Below are 20,459 nucleotides of genomic sequence, written 5' to 3'. Positions count from 1 at the left end.
TACAGTATATGTACCATACTGAGCATTAAAAAACACTCATATCAACTATGTTTATCTTATTCTATTTACATGTATATAGACTTCTGATTTACTTGATCAGTTACAACAATAGCTGCAACATTTAGCTTATTTATTTGATAATTATTCTGAATGAAACTCTCTAAAATGAAGAACTACAGTAAAAAAAGGTTTTAGTAAGCATTTATTTTGAACAGAACATAATTGTTACACTGGTTCCAACCTAGAACACCATTGTCGACATACTATCTTTAGTGGTTCACAAAACAGGCAAAAAGAGGTCTTTCAAAAACAGAGTAAATAAATGTTGGCACAAACCTTAAGTAGGTCTTCACTTTAATTGTAAATGTAATACTTATTTGGAGTTATCTAGGCACATATTGAACATAACATACAAAGTGAAATTGGTCTTCTTTTTTTTTTTAAACTGAGCTTTAGTCTGATTTGAACCTTTATAACTTATCAGCGGTTGCTCTGAACCAATAGAATTTATAAATCACCAAAAAACTTTTCTATAACCAGATGATACAACAAATACACTTTTACTCATAGCACCAACAGTGTCAAAGGAAATAATGTTACTATCTAGGCACATTTCAGCGCAATGGTCCACAATCAGATTTGGTTTTAGATGAAAGAATAGAAGAAATTCTGATTTGAACCTTTATAACTTATCAGCAGTTGCTCTGAACCAATACAATTTATAAATCAGCGCAAAACTTTTCTGTAACCAGATGATACAACAAATACACTTTCACTTATAACACCTAATGTCAAAGGAAATATGTCACTATCTAGGCACATTTCAACACAATGGTCCACAATCAGATTTGTTTTAGATTTTGATTAAAGAATAGAAGAAATTCTGTTTAATGTAAAGAAAAAAAAAAAAAATGTGGTCATTTTAAATAACATTCAAAATGAAAGGCATAACATCCCTCCATTAGGAGATTCCCATTTCTGACAGAGACTAGGGAAAACATTTTAAGAAGAAAGAAAAATGCCACAGCACCAATAGAACCTAAGCCGGCGCATCTGTGTGCGTTTTCATTATATGGTGCTAGAAAAATGTCTCCTTCAATAGAAACGTGGTGTCAGTGGGGGTTTGCCAAATTTGCATAGTAAAAAATTGGAAATGCTAACATACATGAAGATGTTTTATCTGTACTTCCTGAAATCGTCAAATCAAACCAGCTGCTCGGTAATTAACCTCAGACTGGGCTCCATAATACCACTGAGCTTGCTGAGGTGGCATGTAAGCATTTGACTGAGACCCCCCCCATCCAACATCATCTCCACCGCTGTTTTGATGAGGTAAGTGTTGGTAAGGGTTTGTCCAAGGTCCAGCATTGTAGTTGGGGAAAGACTGCATCCCATAGCCTGCTTGGATGCCTTGATGGGCCGTAGGTTGTGCCGCATCATTTTGTGAAGCTGTCTTGACATGACCAACGGAAAACTCCATGTATGTTTGCACTTGACTCGGTTCAAACTGTGCTCCAGGCACTGGTGCATTACTGCCATTTTGTGCATGGGGATCTCCTAAGTGAGGATGCATTTGGACCCTAGCAGCATCTGTATGAGCAGCCGTATCACCAGACCAACAGTGCTGTCCCGCACTGCCTATCTGAAGACTTTGATGATTGTGTGCCATGTACTGAGTTGGCGGTTGTTGCTGGTAATAATGTTGAGTAGCATCAAAGCTAACCTCTTGGCATCTCTCAATTCTTGGGCCAACTGCACTTTGTGGAGTTGGATTGTACCACTGCTCGGTGGAACCCGTCTCATATCTGTAGACCGAGTTATGGGATGGCCAGTCCTGAGTGTGGGACACAGCAGGCGTCGACCAATCATTCTGAGTCTGTTGGCCTTCATTTGGCCCCTCTTCGTAAACCCTCTTATTTGATTTTACGTGAGAACCTTGATGTGTGTTGTAATTATTTCCCCCATAAACCTTTTGATATGTTGTTCTGGTTATGTCTTTTGAAGGGTTAAAGTATTCATTGCCATTATAATGTCCATCCATCTGTTGATACGGAGTCACTGTGACGTTTCTTTCTGGTTCCATGAATGGACCAGCCTGTCCTTCTCCACTGTGGCGATCTTGCTGATGTTGAACGGATTCTTCAGCTGGGTTTATTGCAAATGATTCAGTGTCATAGTCCACCTCACGATCCTCTGAGTGGAACTCTGGCGACTCTGGAAGATCCGAGTCCGGTGAATGGGGGAATGCAGAGGACACAGGAAGGCTGTCCATGATGAACGGACTCCTCTTCAGCAGCAGAGAACCTTTGGTTAGAGGCAGGCTTACCTTAAACACAGGATTTGTCACTCCCCTCATTTTCCTCTTAGTGCTCCTACTCTTTGGCCATTGCGAAAGCACCACGGCACATTTCTCTGGCATGCCTTGATCTGAAGGGTTGTTCACACATCACAAAAAAGTATAAACTCACTCAATGAGCAACAGGAAATTACATAAGTAAAATGTTGCTTCAATAGACACACACCTTTATTGGCTCTTTTCGGCTTTTGGATGTCTGGATGTTTCCTTCCATTACTCATCATCTTTACACCTGGAAAAGAGGAAAACAATACAGGGGATATACAAACATATGTACACAAGCATCTGCACTAAAAATCCAATGGGTAAAAGAAAAGGCAAATAGTTGATTAAATGCAGGTAAATAAACACTTGTTGGACACTGGTAAAAGTTAAGGCTTAATGAACATTAAGAGACTGACAAGAATAAAGAAGGAAAATAGTTTATGAACTACTCTCCTTATCCTTTTACAAATGTTGCTGAAAGGAGTTATGATGTCATCCTTGCCTTTTTAGTAATGCACATTAATTTCAACACTACAGTGGGTCTTAGGTCCTAGTGTCCTGTTATGGCTCGCACCATGTCAGGTAATTCTCTTGTCAACAAAAAGCTAGGGCTGTTGGTCTACAGCTGCACAAGAGATAAGAGTTGTGACTGCTCTTTTGTCTTTGGCATGCAAGGTCACAAGCAGTCTCAGAGTAAACAACAACAAAAAAGAGAGATTACGGCTGTTTTATTGAAATCCGAGGAGCCTCCAACCCAATCCATCTGATCCTATGTATGTTTAATATCCCTAGGGAAAGGCTGTGCTCCAGAATTGATAGGTATTCACTTATATGGCTCACCCTGTTTTCCTTGTACAAGTTTTAATAAACTTCAAGTGAAGCTCCAGCTGGTTTCTTTGGTTTCCACTCTGCTCACTAAGGGTTATCTTCTACAAGGGCTGAAAGGTTCTACTTTTTATCTCATCTCATGAAGAACTGAGGCTTGGGGTCTCCTTGGTTTCATGGGGATTACGGCATGCATTCTTTTTTTAAAGTCAGGAGGAAGTTGAGTTTTCAAACTAGAAGAACACCACCTGTTTTAAAGAAATGAATCTGAGGTGAATAGTTTAAGGGCAAAAAAGAAAAAAGAGGATGGACGTGCATCTGTACTTACACCAGTGGTAACTTTTACCAGTCAGTTGAATACCGAGTGATTCTGGTGTCTTGATCACCTGGGAAAAATCACAGCATTTCGATGGAAAATGAGTACAAGTGAACTCTAAACCTTTATCGTAAATAAATGAACAAATAGGTTAGCATTCCCAAGGCAGGATAATCTGTAAATACAGTAAAAGAAAAAATATATTACCTTCATCTCCCCTCTGCCCTCTTCTTTCTCCACCTCCATGGCCAGTGATACGAGAAGCTGATAGTCGTCATTAATATCTGCCAGAATGACCTCAACCTGCTCAGGATGAGTTTCCATCTACACAAAACAAAAGTTTTACTTAGCATTTTCTATACAGCCTTTGGATGTAGTATTTATGCTCTTGTTCATTTCAATCATTGTTCCACAACAAACATACCAAGTAGTTGATGAGATGGGAAGTTCTGGTTAGGTGATCAATGATGTCATTCTCGTTGGCTCTGATGCGGCAGCAGTGACATAAGAAACAGTATGTGCGGCCATCTTCACCTCTGCATTCAACAACCCGGAGAAGACCTGTGGCAAACACATGGAAGCAGCTTCTGTTAAAGCAGGAGTTTGACATTTTGGAAATGTAACTGATTTGCTTTCTTGCAACAAGATAGATAACATCATTACCTATCTCAGGACTTATTAGTAGTAATAGAGGCGAAGTCCCGCCCATCTACTTCCGACCCATGGGACCTTATTTCGGAAAAATTATGTATTGAAGTCAATGGGGAGAGAAAGATTATCTTTCGATCCCGTTTGAATTGTGCCACGATTTACACATATGATGATTGTCAATCTTAAAAAAGAATTTCCATGTCAAAAAAGTCACAATTTGTCGTAAAACTGTTGAAATATCAGACTATGGAAAATACGCAACTAGAAAGACTACAAATCCCAGAATCCCGCATGCTGTCTCTTACGGAACCGACTAACTCCCCTTTTGTGTATGAACAGCTCTCAACATTCCCAGACTTGGAGTGATTTTCACCTCTTTTAATACTTTTCGCCTCATTCTGAAAGAAAGAAGTGAAATGTGCCAACGTGACAGCCGTGGGACGGGAGATGTAGTTCATTGAGCGGTTTCACACAAACAAAAGTGTTACTTCAGTTTTACAACACTTTTTTTTTTTTTTTTACTTGCAAAATTATCTTTTAAATTGACAAACATCATATGTGTAATTTGTGGCACAATTCAAACGGGATCGAAAGATAATCTTTCTCTCCCCATTGACTTCAATACATACTTTTTCTGAAATAAGGTCCCATGGAGGTCCCCCAGAAAGGGAGGGACTTCGCCTCTCTATGTAGCTACAGACAGCAATGTGTATTTATGGATGCCGTCTTTGCATGTATAGCCAAGTTTAAAGAATAACATGAGCTTGAAACATGGCTTGTGAATATGCTAGTAAATTGTATTTAGACGAGCTACAATAGGAAGACCTTTATATATTTTTTTGTGCTCACCAATAAGAGGCTCGGTTCCCGTGTAGCCATCCAGAGAGCTGCTGCAGTTCTCTGATGGCAGGGAGGGTTCAGGTGAAGTGTTCTCTAAACGCCGTGTGGACTTGATTACATCTATTGTTAAATTTGTCTCTGGCACTTCGGAGATCTGTCCTTGTCGGTTTTTGGAAAGTAATACAATCCTCTGAGATTGGGGGGAATCTTGCTCCGGCTGTGTAGATGTGCTCTCTGAAAGGCTTTCAGTTTCACCCTGCTGGTCTCTCAAGATAGTTATCAGAGTTACTGCTGTGGTGTTAAAAAGAAAAAGAGACTGATGTGGAGTAAAACAAATCAAATAAAAGTGGGACATGCATATATAGGAAAAAAAAAAGACACATAATAGACAAATGAGAAGAGGTGGAATTGAAGAGGGTTTGAGACTTGTGTTACAACTCACTGACCGTCATTCTCGCTGTTTGTTGCTATCCTCTGGTATACAGCATCTTCGAGCTCTAACCACTTTATATGAATGTACACACAAAGATGTGAGGGCTCATATCCAAACATGCATCTGTTTGCATCCACAACGTACACAGTTAAACAACATACCTGGACGTCTCCGGGCCCTTCCTTCCCCTCAAGTGTCTTAGCCATCTCCATGAGTGGCCAGGCCAGCTTAGACAGGTCAGACTTCTCCTTCCATTCAGACACTAAGTGGGGGTGCCAGGCTTTCTGTGAAACACAACAACACTTAATTACCTAAGATCCAAGTCAGCACATAAACTCTTATCGTGACTTCTTCTACAGTACTACTTACAATGTAGTTGTATCTGTGGAGACTTCCCATGATGTGGTTTCGCATGTCAGCTTTATTAAGTTGACACACACATACCTCACACAGGAACAATATTTCTTTGTTATGTGTACCGGCCTTCACACATTCTATAATACTGCCCAGGCCTGAATGTACATGAAGTGACAAGTTATTTCAATACAGGCTGTACCAAATACACCGAAACTTCATTAATAACGTTGGGTTTAAAATACTTCATTAAACATACTATTGCTGAGCAGCGTTTTTTTTGCTCTTCTATTTATTCGTATTAATGGTATTTCTGCATAGTTGCAGATAAATATTATTATTATAACATCAATGCAGTCAAAAATGTTTTGCTCTCCTGCTTGCGGCACACACACGGGACTCATGTGACTGACGAGTTATATTCGTTAAAGCAATTTTATTTAGTAAAAAAGACTAACTCCTTAACTCCAACAAATCTAATTGTCGGATCAAGGATTTCCTTTTTCTTAGGGATATGATGCTGTAAAATGTGATGACAGACACAACAAGAGGAAAACATTTGCTACAGCCCAACAGGATACACAACATACACAAAATAAGTATTTTTTTCTACAGACCGATGATGGGTTGTAATCTGCTCTTGTTGTTCAGATAAACCTTCAGAGAATCCAACAGCTGGCTTTTGGTAGAAACACCTACAAACAGAGAATGCATCAAAAACACTTAATAAAAAAATAGTGTAGGCATGGCAGACCTGTCAAAGAAAGACATACCTTTTTGTGCTTCAACCGGCTGCATACTGCCTTTGTAGAATCACCACCTGCATACAGTTAAGGTTGGAGATTACAGTTATTACTTATAATTTGCCTTTGTTTGTGCCTGAATAGTTATTAAAAAAGTAAATTAGGGTCAGCCATGATCGACCTCTGACCATCGTTATCATAAAACTATAAACTCTACCTAAAACAGCAGTCCCCATGTAGAGGAAAATGTATTTTAATGTCATGTAAAGTTTCCCTTATCCTCACTAAGTTTACAAACCTTCACTCTACATGGTGAAACAAAGTATTAGGGTCCGGTTATATTTGTTTCACCACAATTTTCAGGAAAATGTGCAATACCCTGTGCCTTTACATGGTGAATTAACACAATTACAACTAATACTTCAAGTCATTTTTGACATATTTCGTTTTGTGAGAGTTGTGTACATGTCTAATCCAAAGACAGTATATGTCATATCCTGCTTGTATCTGAATTTTAGATTTGTTATACTAATAAAATGACCATAGAAAATAATAAACTGTGCCTTTTTACAAACTAGCCACAAGATGGCGCGCAATATCAACACATTGTTCAAACAGGATTGTGACTTTTCAAAAGTTTGAAATAAAATGTTAATGTTTTTAATTATAAAGAAATAAAAAACTAAATCATATTTAACTGTTATTCAACGATGTAATTATGGTAGCCTTCTGCAAATAATGAATGCCAACGTTCAATAAGTTTGTAGTCCATATACAGAGGTATGTAGACACTTCAAAGTGAATCATAGCAGCAGGAAATGGGGTTACACAAGACACAGGAAGTCTTGTACTGCTGTCACTGATAAACTGATAGAACTATTCAGTCTTTACTTTAGTAATAGTACCAATACTATGGGCATTGATATGTCTCATAATTATTTGTGTGAACATAACAATTCTTTGTGTATAAATATGTGATTTGTAAATGTAAAACACCATCCACAAATGCATTTAAAGATTTGCAAACTCACAAATAAATTTGCAAATGTAGCCATTACTGACAGCCTACTAGGTAAATACACACTTCTTGTATAAAACTGACCTTTAATACTCCATAAAATACTGCAGATCCTTTATCTTACCTCTTTCTAATCTACACACATACAAGTATTTAACTGAAGTTACACAACAATGTTGTTGATACAGAGTTGGAGTTTATTCACACGTCACTACAGTGGGTAATGTTTTCAAGAAACATTGAACAGTGCAGCCACATATGACACAGGAAAAAAAGAAAAGACTCTGAACCCTTTCTTTGCCATTATATAAAAATAGTGTTGCTACAAAAGTATAAATTAGGCTTACTAATAAGACAACTCAGATCTGAAGCTACACAGGAATCTGCTGCCAAAGTGCAATAAAAAAGACAACATTTATAGAATCAAACCCTTTTTTTGTTGTATTTTAGTCGAGTATAAAAAGAAATTTCTTTTTAAAATAGGATGCAAGCAATACTAGTTTCTTAACCTGAATTGATAATAGACTATAATCAATTTAAGTTTGCAGTCTTATACCATTTTGTACAATAATTATAATGAATAAGTTCAAACAAACTAAAACTTAAAGCTGATTAATAACGGTATCTAACTTGAGTTTTTATTATATCAAAAACCTGTTGAAATGCTTCTGTTATTTTTACTGTCCCCTAAAAGCGCGTGGGCAGCCTCCAGGAATGCTTCTTTCACAACTTCGCCGTCTTTGACTTCATGTGTTACGCAAGAACGTGATTGACACGATAAGATGCTATGGTAGCAGCCTTGCTCTTGTTGTTGGGCCTGGTGAAAATGGACTGCTGTGCATTTAGCTGTCCTTTCAGGTCCCTCACCTTTTGGAGCGTAGGGCAGAATTAGGAGGGAATTCCGTCTCGTAGCTTTTGTGCATTGTTTTGAAATGCCGCTCCTAAATGACCCTTCTTCGATAAAGCCTCGCATTGCAGATGAGACAGATGGACTTTGAATTGGAATAGATACAAAAATGATCATCCTCCCACTCGGAGTGAAAATTATATATTTTGGGATTTTTTGCTTCTGCCATAATTGTGATCTTGTGTGTGTGCGGACTGTCACTCCTGTTGACACGGACAACGTCAGCGAAATAGTGCCCACTGCCCACCAGCCACGCCCCGACACATGGGGTCACGCCGGCCAATCACAAAGCTTTGGTGCGTTCAAGTGCATTATTCTGGCACGGGAAGATTATGTTATAGGACATTAACGATATAACAGAATATTGTTGTTCTATTTTTAGACACATCTCGCGATCGACTGGGAATCTCCCCGCGATCGACCGGTCGATCGACTGGTTGGGCACCCCTGCTTTAGACAAACAATTCAAAAGACAACATGTATTTAAAGACCAATCTTTATTTGAAGGTGCCTCTTAACCCGATATATTAGTTATACAGTAATAGTATTGACAATCTAAAAAAACTGAGCAACTCAACAGTCAACTGTATATTTCTTATTGTCTAAAGCATTTATTATTTTCATTTTCCCCCTCTCATATTCAGTGTGGACAGATTGAGACAGCGTGGTGTCCAGAGAGCTGCAGAGACTTCAGGGTGAAACCTCTGTGTGATGGACGTCCTGTCTGTTGGTTTGGAGAGGACTGAGGGTCTTTCCTCTGCGAGGAGGACCAGGCCTGATGGAGGAGCCCATGCTGGGCATAGCTGATACCAACTGCACAGGCCTAGTCTGTCGCATAGCTGATACCAACTGCACAGGCCTAGTCTGTCACTTTATTTGACTAAATGTGTTTACTTATACATTTAATAGGTTTACACCTTCTGTCCATATGTGCTTTTATTTAAAACATTTGATTAACTTTTGGTTCACATTTCAATAAATTGTATTTGCACTCCTTTTGTCCATTATTCTTACTGAAAATGTTAGATTACACATTCACATCTGACTGAAGATTATTTGTGACGTTGCAAACTCTGCGGTACAAGGCACAAGTGATGTGAAGCTCATAAAGCGAGGCAAATAGAAATAATCAGCTGATGGAGTGTAGATGTGGAAATAGCTGCATTCGATCAGCTGACTGTTTTCACAATAAAAGTGTAGTTTCTTAGCGAATGTCCTGTACTGGTCTTAAAATCTCATAACATCAGCTTTTAATGTTCCTCTTGGATGTTCTTCTTGACCCTCAGAGAAGGAGAAAATGTCGTGTCTTTCAGACATGTCCTTTCCTAACAAAAATGACAGGAAACATAAAACATATTATTGCAGAACAAGTGTGTTATTTATGAAAGCGGTGTGTTTGTGTGTTTAGGGGCTGTAGATATAATTATTTTGTAATTGTAATTTTTTTTTATTTCAACAGAGCTACAAAGACAATCAGATTATGAATGAACAGTATGAAGTTCATCAACATTGAAATATATGTTATTATCAAAATAATATTGAACTGTTATCAAAACGTAGTGCAACTGTAGAAGCTTGCTCTGTTGTCTCACTGAAAGAATAACTTTTACCACGTTTTCTACAGACAATATTGAGAGATAAATAGTAGCAGACAGTTCTCACTATGTGTTAAATATCTTTGCCTTCAATACATTAAATTAGAAAGCTGACAAAGTCATATTGCTAAATATCTAAAATGTAACTATTTGCATGGAAAAAACCCTCAACTTAAAGGGATAGTGGAAATCCGCGAATTTTGGGTTTAACTTATGTATTTTTATTAAAAATGAGCATAATAAACAATTTTTTTTAATTTCATGCGCCTAGTTTCATTTTATTTTCAATTTTACTGTGCCATCTCAATGAAACGAAATACTTCGGGAATCGTCGGGAATCTTCGGGTGATGACGAGAGCATAGGAAGACGGGCACAAACAATGGCGGACATTCAATAGCATTTGCATGTGAATAGCCGACCTTTATTATGGTGAATAGATGTGTTTTGTATGGCTGTAGTGCGACAGCAAATGCAGAGAATGGCGTATCGACGCATGCGTTTCCAAGAAACCCAGCCATTCGTCGTCAGTGGGTGAAATTTGTTCAGATAACACGGGCAAACTTCACGGAGCCGAAGCTGACGAGTAATTCGGCAGTCGTGTGCTCCCGTCATTTTACTGACGATTGTTTCGAGATTCCTCGGTCTCTAGCTCAAATTGAAAGTGGAATACATAAGAAGTGAGTATTTTATTATGTTTTCTTGTTGATTTAATGCATCATTAGCCTGTACCATTTTGTACAACGCCATTTATCCAGTACACAGTGTCGAATGTGTACACTACAGTCATCATATAGACATGATAGACTAACAGTACTGTGAGTACAGCCTACACTTGACAGGCAGCCTGGCTAGCCTAGGATTAGGACCCTACTACGTCAAAAGACCGATTGGCTCTAGCTGTATATCATGCTAGTATACAATTCATTTCAATTTATTCATGTAATTAATGCCCATAAGGCTGTTACATATACAATAATAATTGTGACAAGATAATTTATGTGAACCTGACCCTGGTATGTTATGAAATCACCTCGGGCTCGGGCTCGAACAAATAAGGACGTAATGGTCCATCGTCTGGCTCAATATTGTCACCATCGTCGCTTACTGAACCGGATTCAGATTCAGTTCCTAAAACGACATTTTCGTAGGAAAGCCGAGAGGATGTTTCTGACTCGCTATCATCACTGGATACCTCGTACAATCCTTCTTCTTTGTCTGGTATATTTGCCCTTCCACGTTCATTCTGCATAGACGCCATGGTTTGTTATCGTATCGTCTTCCTAAGTTTTCGTCACTTCCGGTTTGGCTGAGTCGAACATTTCGTTTCTAAAAAACTTCGGGGAAGCTGCAATAAAGTGCTTCTAACATGCGTAAGGCAATTATTATATTTTTTTAATCAGGTGTGATTGTTTTGGTACGTAATTATGCTTGTATATAAGTTAAAACGAAACTATTTGAGGTTCCATTTCCACTATCCCTTTAACTGATGTGTAGGTGATCTAGTATTTAGTATTGTTTAATGGAATACATATCAGTGTATTAAAGTCAATACTTCATTCATTTAAACCAATATCTTTCTTGATTCTTTGTACAGTATGAAAAAAAAGAGTATTTGTACCTGTGCTGAAGTTCACTGCTGTGAGGAGTCCAGTTCTATCTCTCACTCTCTGGTCCAGCCTGTCTGCATCACCTGGACACTTTAAACAAACAGATATATATGTAAAGAACCATGTGTACAAACAATATAACTTATTATCTTCTGTTGAACATGTTGGATTGTGTATTGTCCGAGTCAGGGTCCTTTTTATTTTACTGTAACTTTGGAAGTTGTGTTACCAATGCTTACCGTTTATTTGATACCCATTTGGTAATGCAATTAATAAAAACAACAAGGTTTGGGTTCGTTCTTCAGATGACTGTGACGTTAACGTGTAAGCTCAATAATGAACTCCAGCTCAACCAACCATATTGTAATATCTAAGTAATCATCTTGAAATATGACATTATTATTTGTAATATATACACACATCTTATTGTGAGGTTGATTTCACATACACTACTTCGACGTTAGCTTGTCTACACACTTGAGCATAGCCAATTTAAATTAACCTTTGCGATGCATACAGTTCCTACCTACATAATAAAATATCTCTAAGTTACAAGGATGACCTTATTTTATCAACCTCAAACAGAAGCCGTTTGTTCTACAGTATTATCCCACTTAACGCTTAACACTTGTCTATTTCGTTTTAACCTTTATATATACAGTCTATGATTTTAACTTGTAGGCTACGATTAGCATCGTTAGCACCGATGTAGCTACCACTCGCTTACACACTAAATCAAGCCTTAACATTCATTACGTAGCCGATTAAAATCATTAACACATAAATAAGTACTCGATTTTCACTTACCGCAAAACCGCATGCATGCACCGTCTGTTTTAACCGCAGAGCGAGTCACAATAGTCCGATATATAAGCATGAAGAACAAACAACCACGGCCGGCTTCAAGTTGTGTTTCCTGGATGAACTGACCAGGCAGAGTCCCTGTAGCTAGCTTCACGGAGCAGCTAGCAGAGAGACAAGAAGCTAGCAGCAGCAGTCACTTGACAGAGCTGTCACTCAATGTGACCACGCCCTAATTTATGCAAAATCTTTAAGACCTAATATAAATAAAAGGGTCGTGTTAGAAAACAATTCACATAATCATGAAGGTGGAATCTAACTATATCGATAATAAAATGTATGGAGCCAGGTGTAGAAACATGTTTTTTTCTGCTGTAAAATTGGGCATTTTAACATGGGGGTCTATGGAAATTGCTCCTTTCTGCAGCCATCGCCTATCGGCCGATGTATGAACTGCAGTGTGTGGCACTTCCGTATTGGCGTCCCGGCTCTACCCCACAGTTTGCCGCTTGGTATTCAGTCAAGCGGGTCAAAGTTACAAAGCACTTCACATCTTATTAATCGGCCTAATTTTACTTTACCAGTGCAGTAATAAAGTAATCTGTAGAAAAGCACCGTATTTAGGTCAGCCTTCATAGTAAGGCTACATTAAATGTTATAATATTCATCGTGTCCTTTCTACTGTATATGCATACATATTACTGTCTATTGCTTTCATTTGTATTTAATGTTATTGTGTTTATACTTGTTTCCACACATTTCACAATTTGGGATGAATTAAGTGTCTATCTATATATGATATCCATCTATCTGTCCGTCTATCTATCTAGCCATCTGTCTATCTACCTATCCATCTATCTGTCTGTCTGTCTGTCTGCCTGTCTGCCTGTCTGCCTGTCTGCCTACCTACTATACCTGTCTGCCTACCTACTATACCTGCCTGCCTACCTACCTACCTACTAGTTGTTTTGTTTGGAAAGGTTTTGTCATTGTATTGCTCTTTACCGGCACCTGCAGAGTACAGGACTTTACATTGTACTTACAATTTTACATTGTAACTTTGACCCGCTTGACTGAATACACAACAAACAATGAAGAAAGAGTTTTATCTGGGCTGCTTCGCTGCCAGCTGCCCCTGTTCCGGATTAACTGGTTCCCCGATCAACTGGTTTACAGCGGTGGGGGGCGTGGCCTTCGACTGAAATACACATTTCGATCGCTTTCTTCTGTCGTTTACATAAATCTTTTGGTATATTTGGCTCGGTAGGAAGACTTTGATGCACATTCAGTACCAGTGTGTGAGGTTGTGGTTACGATGGAGATATCCGGACGCGAATAGCGGGGACTACAAAAAGAAAAACGAGTTGACTGGGGATGTCTGTTCAAAACGTTGCAAGCTCCAATAAATCATTTAAACCAGCTATTGTTGCCAGACTTATTACTGAATATCATTCTTAATGTGATACCAAGTCCATCTGAGACCTGTGTACACCTTCAGACAGCCTCCAAGTGAAGCACACGTTGTTTAGTCACAGTTTGAAAGCAGCGTGGAGAAGTCTTCAGCTGTGAACCGCCCAGGGAAAAATGGGACCTGCCCAGGTTAAACTGTGTTACGACTTCTGTGGCTATCGACCAGCGATCATGTTTAATATGAAAGACTACACACACACATTTATCCCTTATAAAAACAGTATTCTGCAGCACTCATCCAGATAAGATGTGACTGTTAACTCGTTTTGCAAAGATAGCAGCAGAAATGTCATTGCTGCATGTGCAGGTAGACTTTAAAATGCTGATGGGTCATTAATGTTGGTCTCGGCAAACAATATTAGGAATCCTCTATTCAAACATAATATTCAGTATGCATCGACATGAAAATAACAAAAAAGTTCATGCTGGACTCAAACCCGAGTCCCAACAGCAAAAATCACTCGGGCCATGTGCGCCACGGATCTACACAAAGTCTTACACCACCACACTTTAATGTCTTGGATGACCCTTGTTAAAAAGTTCCAGAAAGATGCAACCCCCCCTCCGGGATCCGAAAGTGGCGTATACGTACTTCAACATCAACGAAAGTGCTCGATATATGCTGTATTGAACCAATAAACTAACACAAACTAACTGTATCACTATAACATGATGATGATGGTGATAAAGAATGCATCTAACGTTCCGCTGTTCATTATAATAAAAAAAACAGAGCATTAAACAAACCATCATGCTCTTACTTTGAAATCATGCGGAAATGTCGCCATCAGCAGGTCATCACGTGGTTTCCGAAAGTAACCGAGTGACACGAGTAGAGTTTAGAAGAGACCGGCGTTGCGTTCCAATAGTCCATTTAGCTTAGGAACCTTCCTAACGGAGTGAAATGACCCGGAAGTCCCTCACTGGCAGCCATGATAAGTGCCGCTCCAATTCTCCAAATGAAAGGAAAGGAGGTTTCAAACTTCCTTTATAACCTCCTTTAGCTTAGGAACCACTGGACCTCCCTAACCGAAAGGAGAGGAGAAAATGCTGCCCCACAATGCATTGCAGCCACAGCATTTGCCGTCACTCAACAGTCGGCCGTTCACGGAAACAACCGATTATGACCGAGAAATGATATCATGAAAGTTACGGGGCTTATTAAGCATTTTAAAACGTATGTGGTAAGTTGCCAAAGTGCTTTGTTTTGAACTTTCATCAGTATTATAATCAAAAAGAGAAATATGAACGTTAGTTTTTACTGAAATGATCAAATAAAGTCAACATTTCACAGTCTTTACTGAGCTGTGTGAAGTTTGTTCAACTTGTAAAAGATGTTTGAATGGTGATATACACAGTGATAGATGTTAAGGACTAACGTTTATAATAAATACATTTGTATTGATTTTAAGATATTTTCATACAATCATACGTATTGGGATCATTTGTATTAATGTACCGGAGGGAGAGGGTGATGACGAGCATAAGTTTCACTTTCCTTTTTTATTTCAATTCCAACTTTGGTCATGAAGAATATGTTTCTCTGTTGTCCACGTTCATAAAGCATAAAGCAACAGCATCAGAGCACGGTGCAGAGTCTCTAGATGAGTTTACAGTAGTCCCTCGTTCTTATTAAACATCCATGTTGTAGTCGCTGTATAGAAAACTGTAGTTTCCATAGTTTCCCCACAGCAGCAGACGCACATTCATGACGTCCGCTGGCGCATCATAAACACGGATAGTGAAAGTGCATTCGGATTCTCTAAAGTACCACAGTATCTTCTTCTAAGTCCTTTTGAATTCTCCTATCCACTATCCCTTAACCCCGTGACGTTTCACTCAGAGGTCAAGGAATAGGAGATAGGGTTAGAATTTAGGAGCTGATTTTTGGATTATCGGAACGCAATCCGGCAGAAAATATGTCTCAAAATTCCGTGTGTGTAAAAAGACGATCCACAAGCAGAAATGTGAGATCCACGAGCAGAGATTTGAGATCCGAAAGTGCATTTTTGGTCAACAAATACAAAATGGATTCACAAATGCCTGATCGCAAGTTGTAAATGTTAAAGAGATATTCACAGATCTTTTTATTTTATTTGTGAAAATATTTAGCGTATTTGCAGATCCGTTTTACACTTGCAAATGTATTTGTGAGTTTGCAAATCTTTTAAATGCATTTGTGGATGGTGTTTTACATTTACAAATCACATATTTATATAATTCTTTTTATGTTCACACAAATAATTACGAGACATATATATGCCCATACAATACATTCATGATTGTATACTCCATTACAATTAAACTCCTGCATTCAAAACCGTACTTAAGTAAAACTACAGAAGTATTATCAGTACAATGTACTTCATGTGTGATTTACTATATGACATTAGATAATGTTTACAGCATTCTACTCAAAGTATTGACTTTTGTAATATTTCGTATAATTTTACTATTTTGTACCATAAACTGTTAATCCACACATTTATTTTTTAGAAATGCATTACATTTCTGAAAAGTACCTAAAAGTTAAAGTTGAATCAAAAGTATTTGTTTTTAAAAGTACAGCACTTGAGTAAATGTACTTTTTGCACCACTGTAAATCAAACCAGCGTAAGCAGGCTGTTTAGCAGGGACAACTTAAAAAGCTTCGTTCGTTATTTTTGGTGTTGTTATTTTACACAACAGTTTCATAAAAGAAGAGTGGTAAGTTGTACATAAGAATAATATTGACCAGTTAGGTAACGACACTCATGTGAAACTTCTAGCTAATTACAGCTAACTTACCCACGTTTCCCCGTAGAGTTAAATACAATACTTAACGGCTGTTCACTACCGTTAACCGTTGTCAATTAACGTAAACTCACGTTACACGTGTTTTAAGAATAAGTTAGTAAACATGTGTGTTATCAATAAAACGTATTAACGACGTAACTTGACTAAACGTAAGGTCACAAATATTGATGTTTGTTCACCCTACAGATAGAAAATAAACAAACATTTCTGTTATCTGAGCAACCAAACAACTAACAAGCTAAAGTCCGACGTCCCATCGAAACAATACAACTGAAACTTACTTGTTAACAGGATTAAGTGAAAGACGCTGACTTCCTACTGTAGGTTAACTTACCGCTAGAAAGTTAGTATCGGTCTCTCTTGTAGATCTAGAATCCACAATTAAGCGACATAGTGGTTAACGTTGGGGATCACATCCACCGTTTGTCAGGTTTATCTTTAGGTTGTACCGATTCAAGATTGCGAGAATGACGTCTCTACGTTGGCCAATCAAATCAACACCTTCAGCCTTGTGTGTGTGTGTGTGTGTGTGTGTGTGTGTGTGTGTGTGTGTGTGTGTGTGTGTGTGTGTGTGTGCGTGCGTGCGTGCGTCTTTCTCATAGTCTTTCTTTAGGGTTAAAATAATGTTAGGGTGTGGCTTATTAGGCATTTTGTTGTGATAGTTAAGGTCAGTTTGACAGTGATTGAAGTAGAAGTTATTCAGATATTAGTTTAGAATAACTTTGTTAATAAGAGGTAGCCTAATCCTTTAACATTTTACTGAAGTAAAAGTTAAACTATTATCCTCTACTTAAAGTGCAAAATGTTAAAGTAGCCTACACGTTATGTAGAATGCCCATTTCAGATGGTAGGCTACACTCTTTTGTATCAAATACCCTGGGATCAACAAGGTATTTTAATTTATAATGCAAAAAACATATTTGTAGATTACATTTTGTATTATTTATCTGAATTGTAGTGAATTACCTTGCAATTGTAAATAAGTAGTACAGTACTTGAGTGCACTTACAGTATTACTTAACTTACCACCACTAGTTAAGTTAAGGTCAATAGATGACCATTAATCAATTTCAACTTCTGGAATTGCCACTCCGTTAAAATAATTGTTCTACTGTTTGGTTTGATTTCATTTGAGCTTATATTTATCCTGTATTTTATTTGTATTATTCTTTTTTAAACCCTTTTATATGTATGTCTTTAAATATTTATTTGTGTTTCTTGTATCTCCATTATCCTATGAAGCCTTTCTGAGTTATTTAAAGTAATTTAAATTGCATGATGTAGACAAGTGGCATACAAATATGGAAGATTTTTTTTTTTGTTTTGTCTGTAACACAAAGGGTCAGAATGGCCTTCACACGTAGCCAACTTTGTGAGGGAGGTAAGATAAGAGGGACCTTGAGGATGTGCTGTGTTGTTCTGTGAAAAACAGTTTCTGTCTGGCAACTTGAGCCATAACACATTTCTTACCATTAGATATAAACTAGCCTTTTGAATCCCTACCACTATGTTATTCCAGGTGAGATTTTGCTTGATTGTTCCCAAGACTGGTACAAATATTACCAAAGCTTCCTGGAAAAGTGTGGTCAGGACACAAAGTCTGTTTGAGTAAACTGTTGAGACTAGACAGTTTTTATCAAGGGAAGCAGCCTTAACTCTTGTAAACATTTGAAGTTCAAATTATCAACAACTGTCAGCCTTTTCCAAGGTCTTTTTTTCTAAGACCTGAACACCTTAGAGATGACCTGGGACCAGAAATTAAGGTTGAGATGTACAAAGTACAAACCGGTTTTATTGGTTTTTCACAAAAACATAGGAGAAAATATAAAAGCTTATGTCAGACACAAGGACAAACCCAAAAGGTAAAAAATCCCAAATCCCCCAAAGACACACATTTGATATATTTTATAACCTTCCTCCCTCCTCCCTCTCTTCATCAGGTGGTTTCCCCTTGCTGTCTATAGGTAAGAGGGAGGATACATAGTTTCAGCTTTTACTAATTAACAATTGAAAATATATAATATAAATTAAACAAATAAACATTATTGAAATTATATTACATTTTAACAAAAGTGAATAAAAGAATATATATGAAAGCAGAATACTTAAACAATGTCATATGGAATTCAACTTCTTTTAACTCAATTGAAAACAAGAAAACTTTCTTACTGTTCAAAACTTTAATTTTGAACAGTAAGAAACGTATTAAAAATGTAAACTAGTGTTACTAAGTTCTGATGCCTCCTGATGTTAAGGCTAAAATAATAATGGAAGTACAGAGTTCACTCTCTTCCTGTGCACATTGTTCTTTGGCCACTGGCCCCACTGCTGTTGTACCCGTACCCTAACCCAATTATACATTTAGTAAAAATTGTACATTTCATAGAGGCAGGATTTGTAGGTGAGGTCTGTCACGGCCACTTAAACAGCAGATCCGTCAACAAGGGGATAAGAAATCCAAGAGATAGTTACTACAACAGGTCATCACATGATATTAGAGACTAGACAATTAGGATTTTTCCAAGAGATATATATATATGTTTGAAATGAAAGATCAATACTTAGTGAAATGTTTCCTGTTTTCCAAATATTTTTATCAAACTACTGTCTGCTACTCTCTTTCTCCCAAATAATGTGGATCAGGTCGGCTACACAATGCTGTCTGGCCCGTTTTGACTGTCCTTCAGGATCATGGTTGCTTCTTTTAAAGTACTGTAACACTGTAAAGTTGCAGTTTTCACACATGAAGGTTCAAGTCTTGACAATAAAAGATATGATAGGAATACAATGAACACAAATCAATGCGTTGTGGACTTCAAACTTTGGAGACCTACAGGAGGAATAAGTGTAATGGGAAATGTTATCATTCTAAGTGAGCATTGTAAGTGTACCACGTGTTCTTCTTCTCAAGCGGTTTCTAATACAATGGTTGACATGTAGCAGTAAATATGTCCTAACCTACATGAGTCGTAAATAATGTCGGATTGATTAATTATTGTAAGGTTGGTTGCCTTCTCCTTTTAAGGAATGTAGAACATGTTGTCTCTCCTGCTGCAGGTTTATTAAAAAATAATCCTATAGCCTCTCCTCTTCTATTTTTTGTCTGAAAATGTGAAGATAAGACCCTCTGCGGATATCTTGATTTTTGTACTTCGCTGCAGACTGCTCGACACTCTGTAACGTTGTTACTGTTATATCAGGCTGGGACCTTCTCAATATAACTAGGTATGTTATTGAATTACAGTTTCCAAATTTAGAGAGGCCCATTGTCTCTTTGCTAATTATTCACTTTAAGTGAGCTGACGCCAAGGAAGTACAAAGAGGCCCTGCTCAGATAATACAGTTAGTTTGTTAGTTAGGTGGTTCATATCCTGACAAGATATGAAATACTCCTAAAGAGGTCATGAGATAATGGTCTTTCCACATCTGGAACATATTAACATATCAACTAATCTATGTTTGTGTGGTTGGCTGCATGTTGTTCTAATGTTCGTGCGTTAAACATGGTTAGGGGAAATGAGTGTGCATCATTTAGAAACCTAAGTATTGCATTAGTTGAATACATTGTGATGTTTGTGTGTTAGCTGTATGTTCAAGTGTATGTGTGTGTGTTTTTTATAAAGCACACGAGATATTTATAGTCTGTGGAGCATTATGACTGCTTGAGAGCAAAGGTAATGTTTCCTCATTATTATTGATTGTTGTACAACAAAATAATAATTGATCAACTATATCTGTATTTGTGTTTTATTGCTTCCTCT

General features: G+C 37.8%; 1 protein-coding gene across 6 annotated transcripts; it reads right to left on the bottom strand.

Annotated features, from left to right (window-relative positions):
- Positions 1-187: 187 nt before the first annotated feature.
- LOC117563008 lies at positions 188-17,212 on the bottom strand. Of its 6 annotated transcripts, none has more exons than XM_034241114.1 (12): positions 17,033-17,212; positions 6,534-6,580; positions 6,378-6,455; positions 5,776-5,918; positions 5,568-5,690; positions 5,420-5,477; positions 4,983-5,264; positions 3,907-4,043; positions 3,690-3,806; positions 3,495-3,552; positions 2,523-2,588; positions 188-2,427 (listed from the first exon to the last, which is right to left on the bottom strand). In XM_034241114.1, the coding sequence occupies exons 2-12, from the start codon at positions 6,556-6,558 to the stop codon at positions 1,199-1,201; spliced, it is 2,316 nt and encodes a 771-aa protein (XP_034097005.1). In that variant the 5' UTR covers positions 6,559-6,580; positions 17,033-17,212; the 3' UTR covers positions 188-1,198. The 6 variants fall into 6 exon arrangements, with proteins under 6 accessions (XP_034097005.1, XP_034097006.1, XP_034097000.1 ...); XM_034241115.1 differs by having other exon boundaries at positions 4,983-5,261; XM_034241109.1 differs by having other exon boundaries at positions 5,420-5,690.
- Between the last annotated feature and the right edge of the window lie 3,247 nt (positions 17,213-20,459).

Source organism: Gymnodraco acuticeps, unplaced genomic scaffold, assembly GCF_902827175.1.
Source record: "Gymnodraco acuticeps unplaced genomic scaffold, fGymAcu1.1, whole genome shotgun sequence".
Classification (NCBI taxonomy): domain Eukaryota; kingdom Metazoa; phylum Chordata; class Actinopteri; order Perciformes; family Bathydraconidae; genus Gymnodraco; species Gymnodraco acuticeps.
This window is presented reverse-complemented; position numbering and strand designations above follow the sequence as displayed.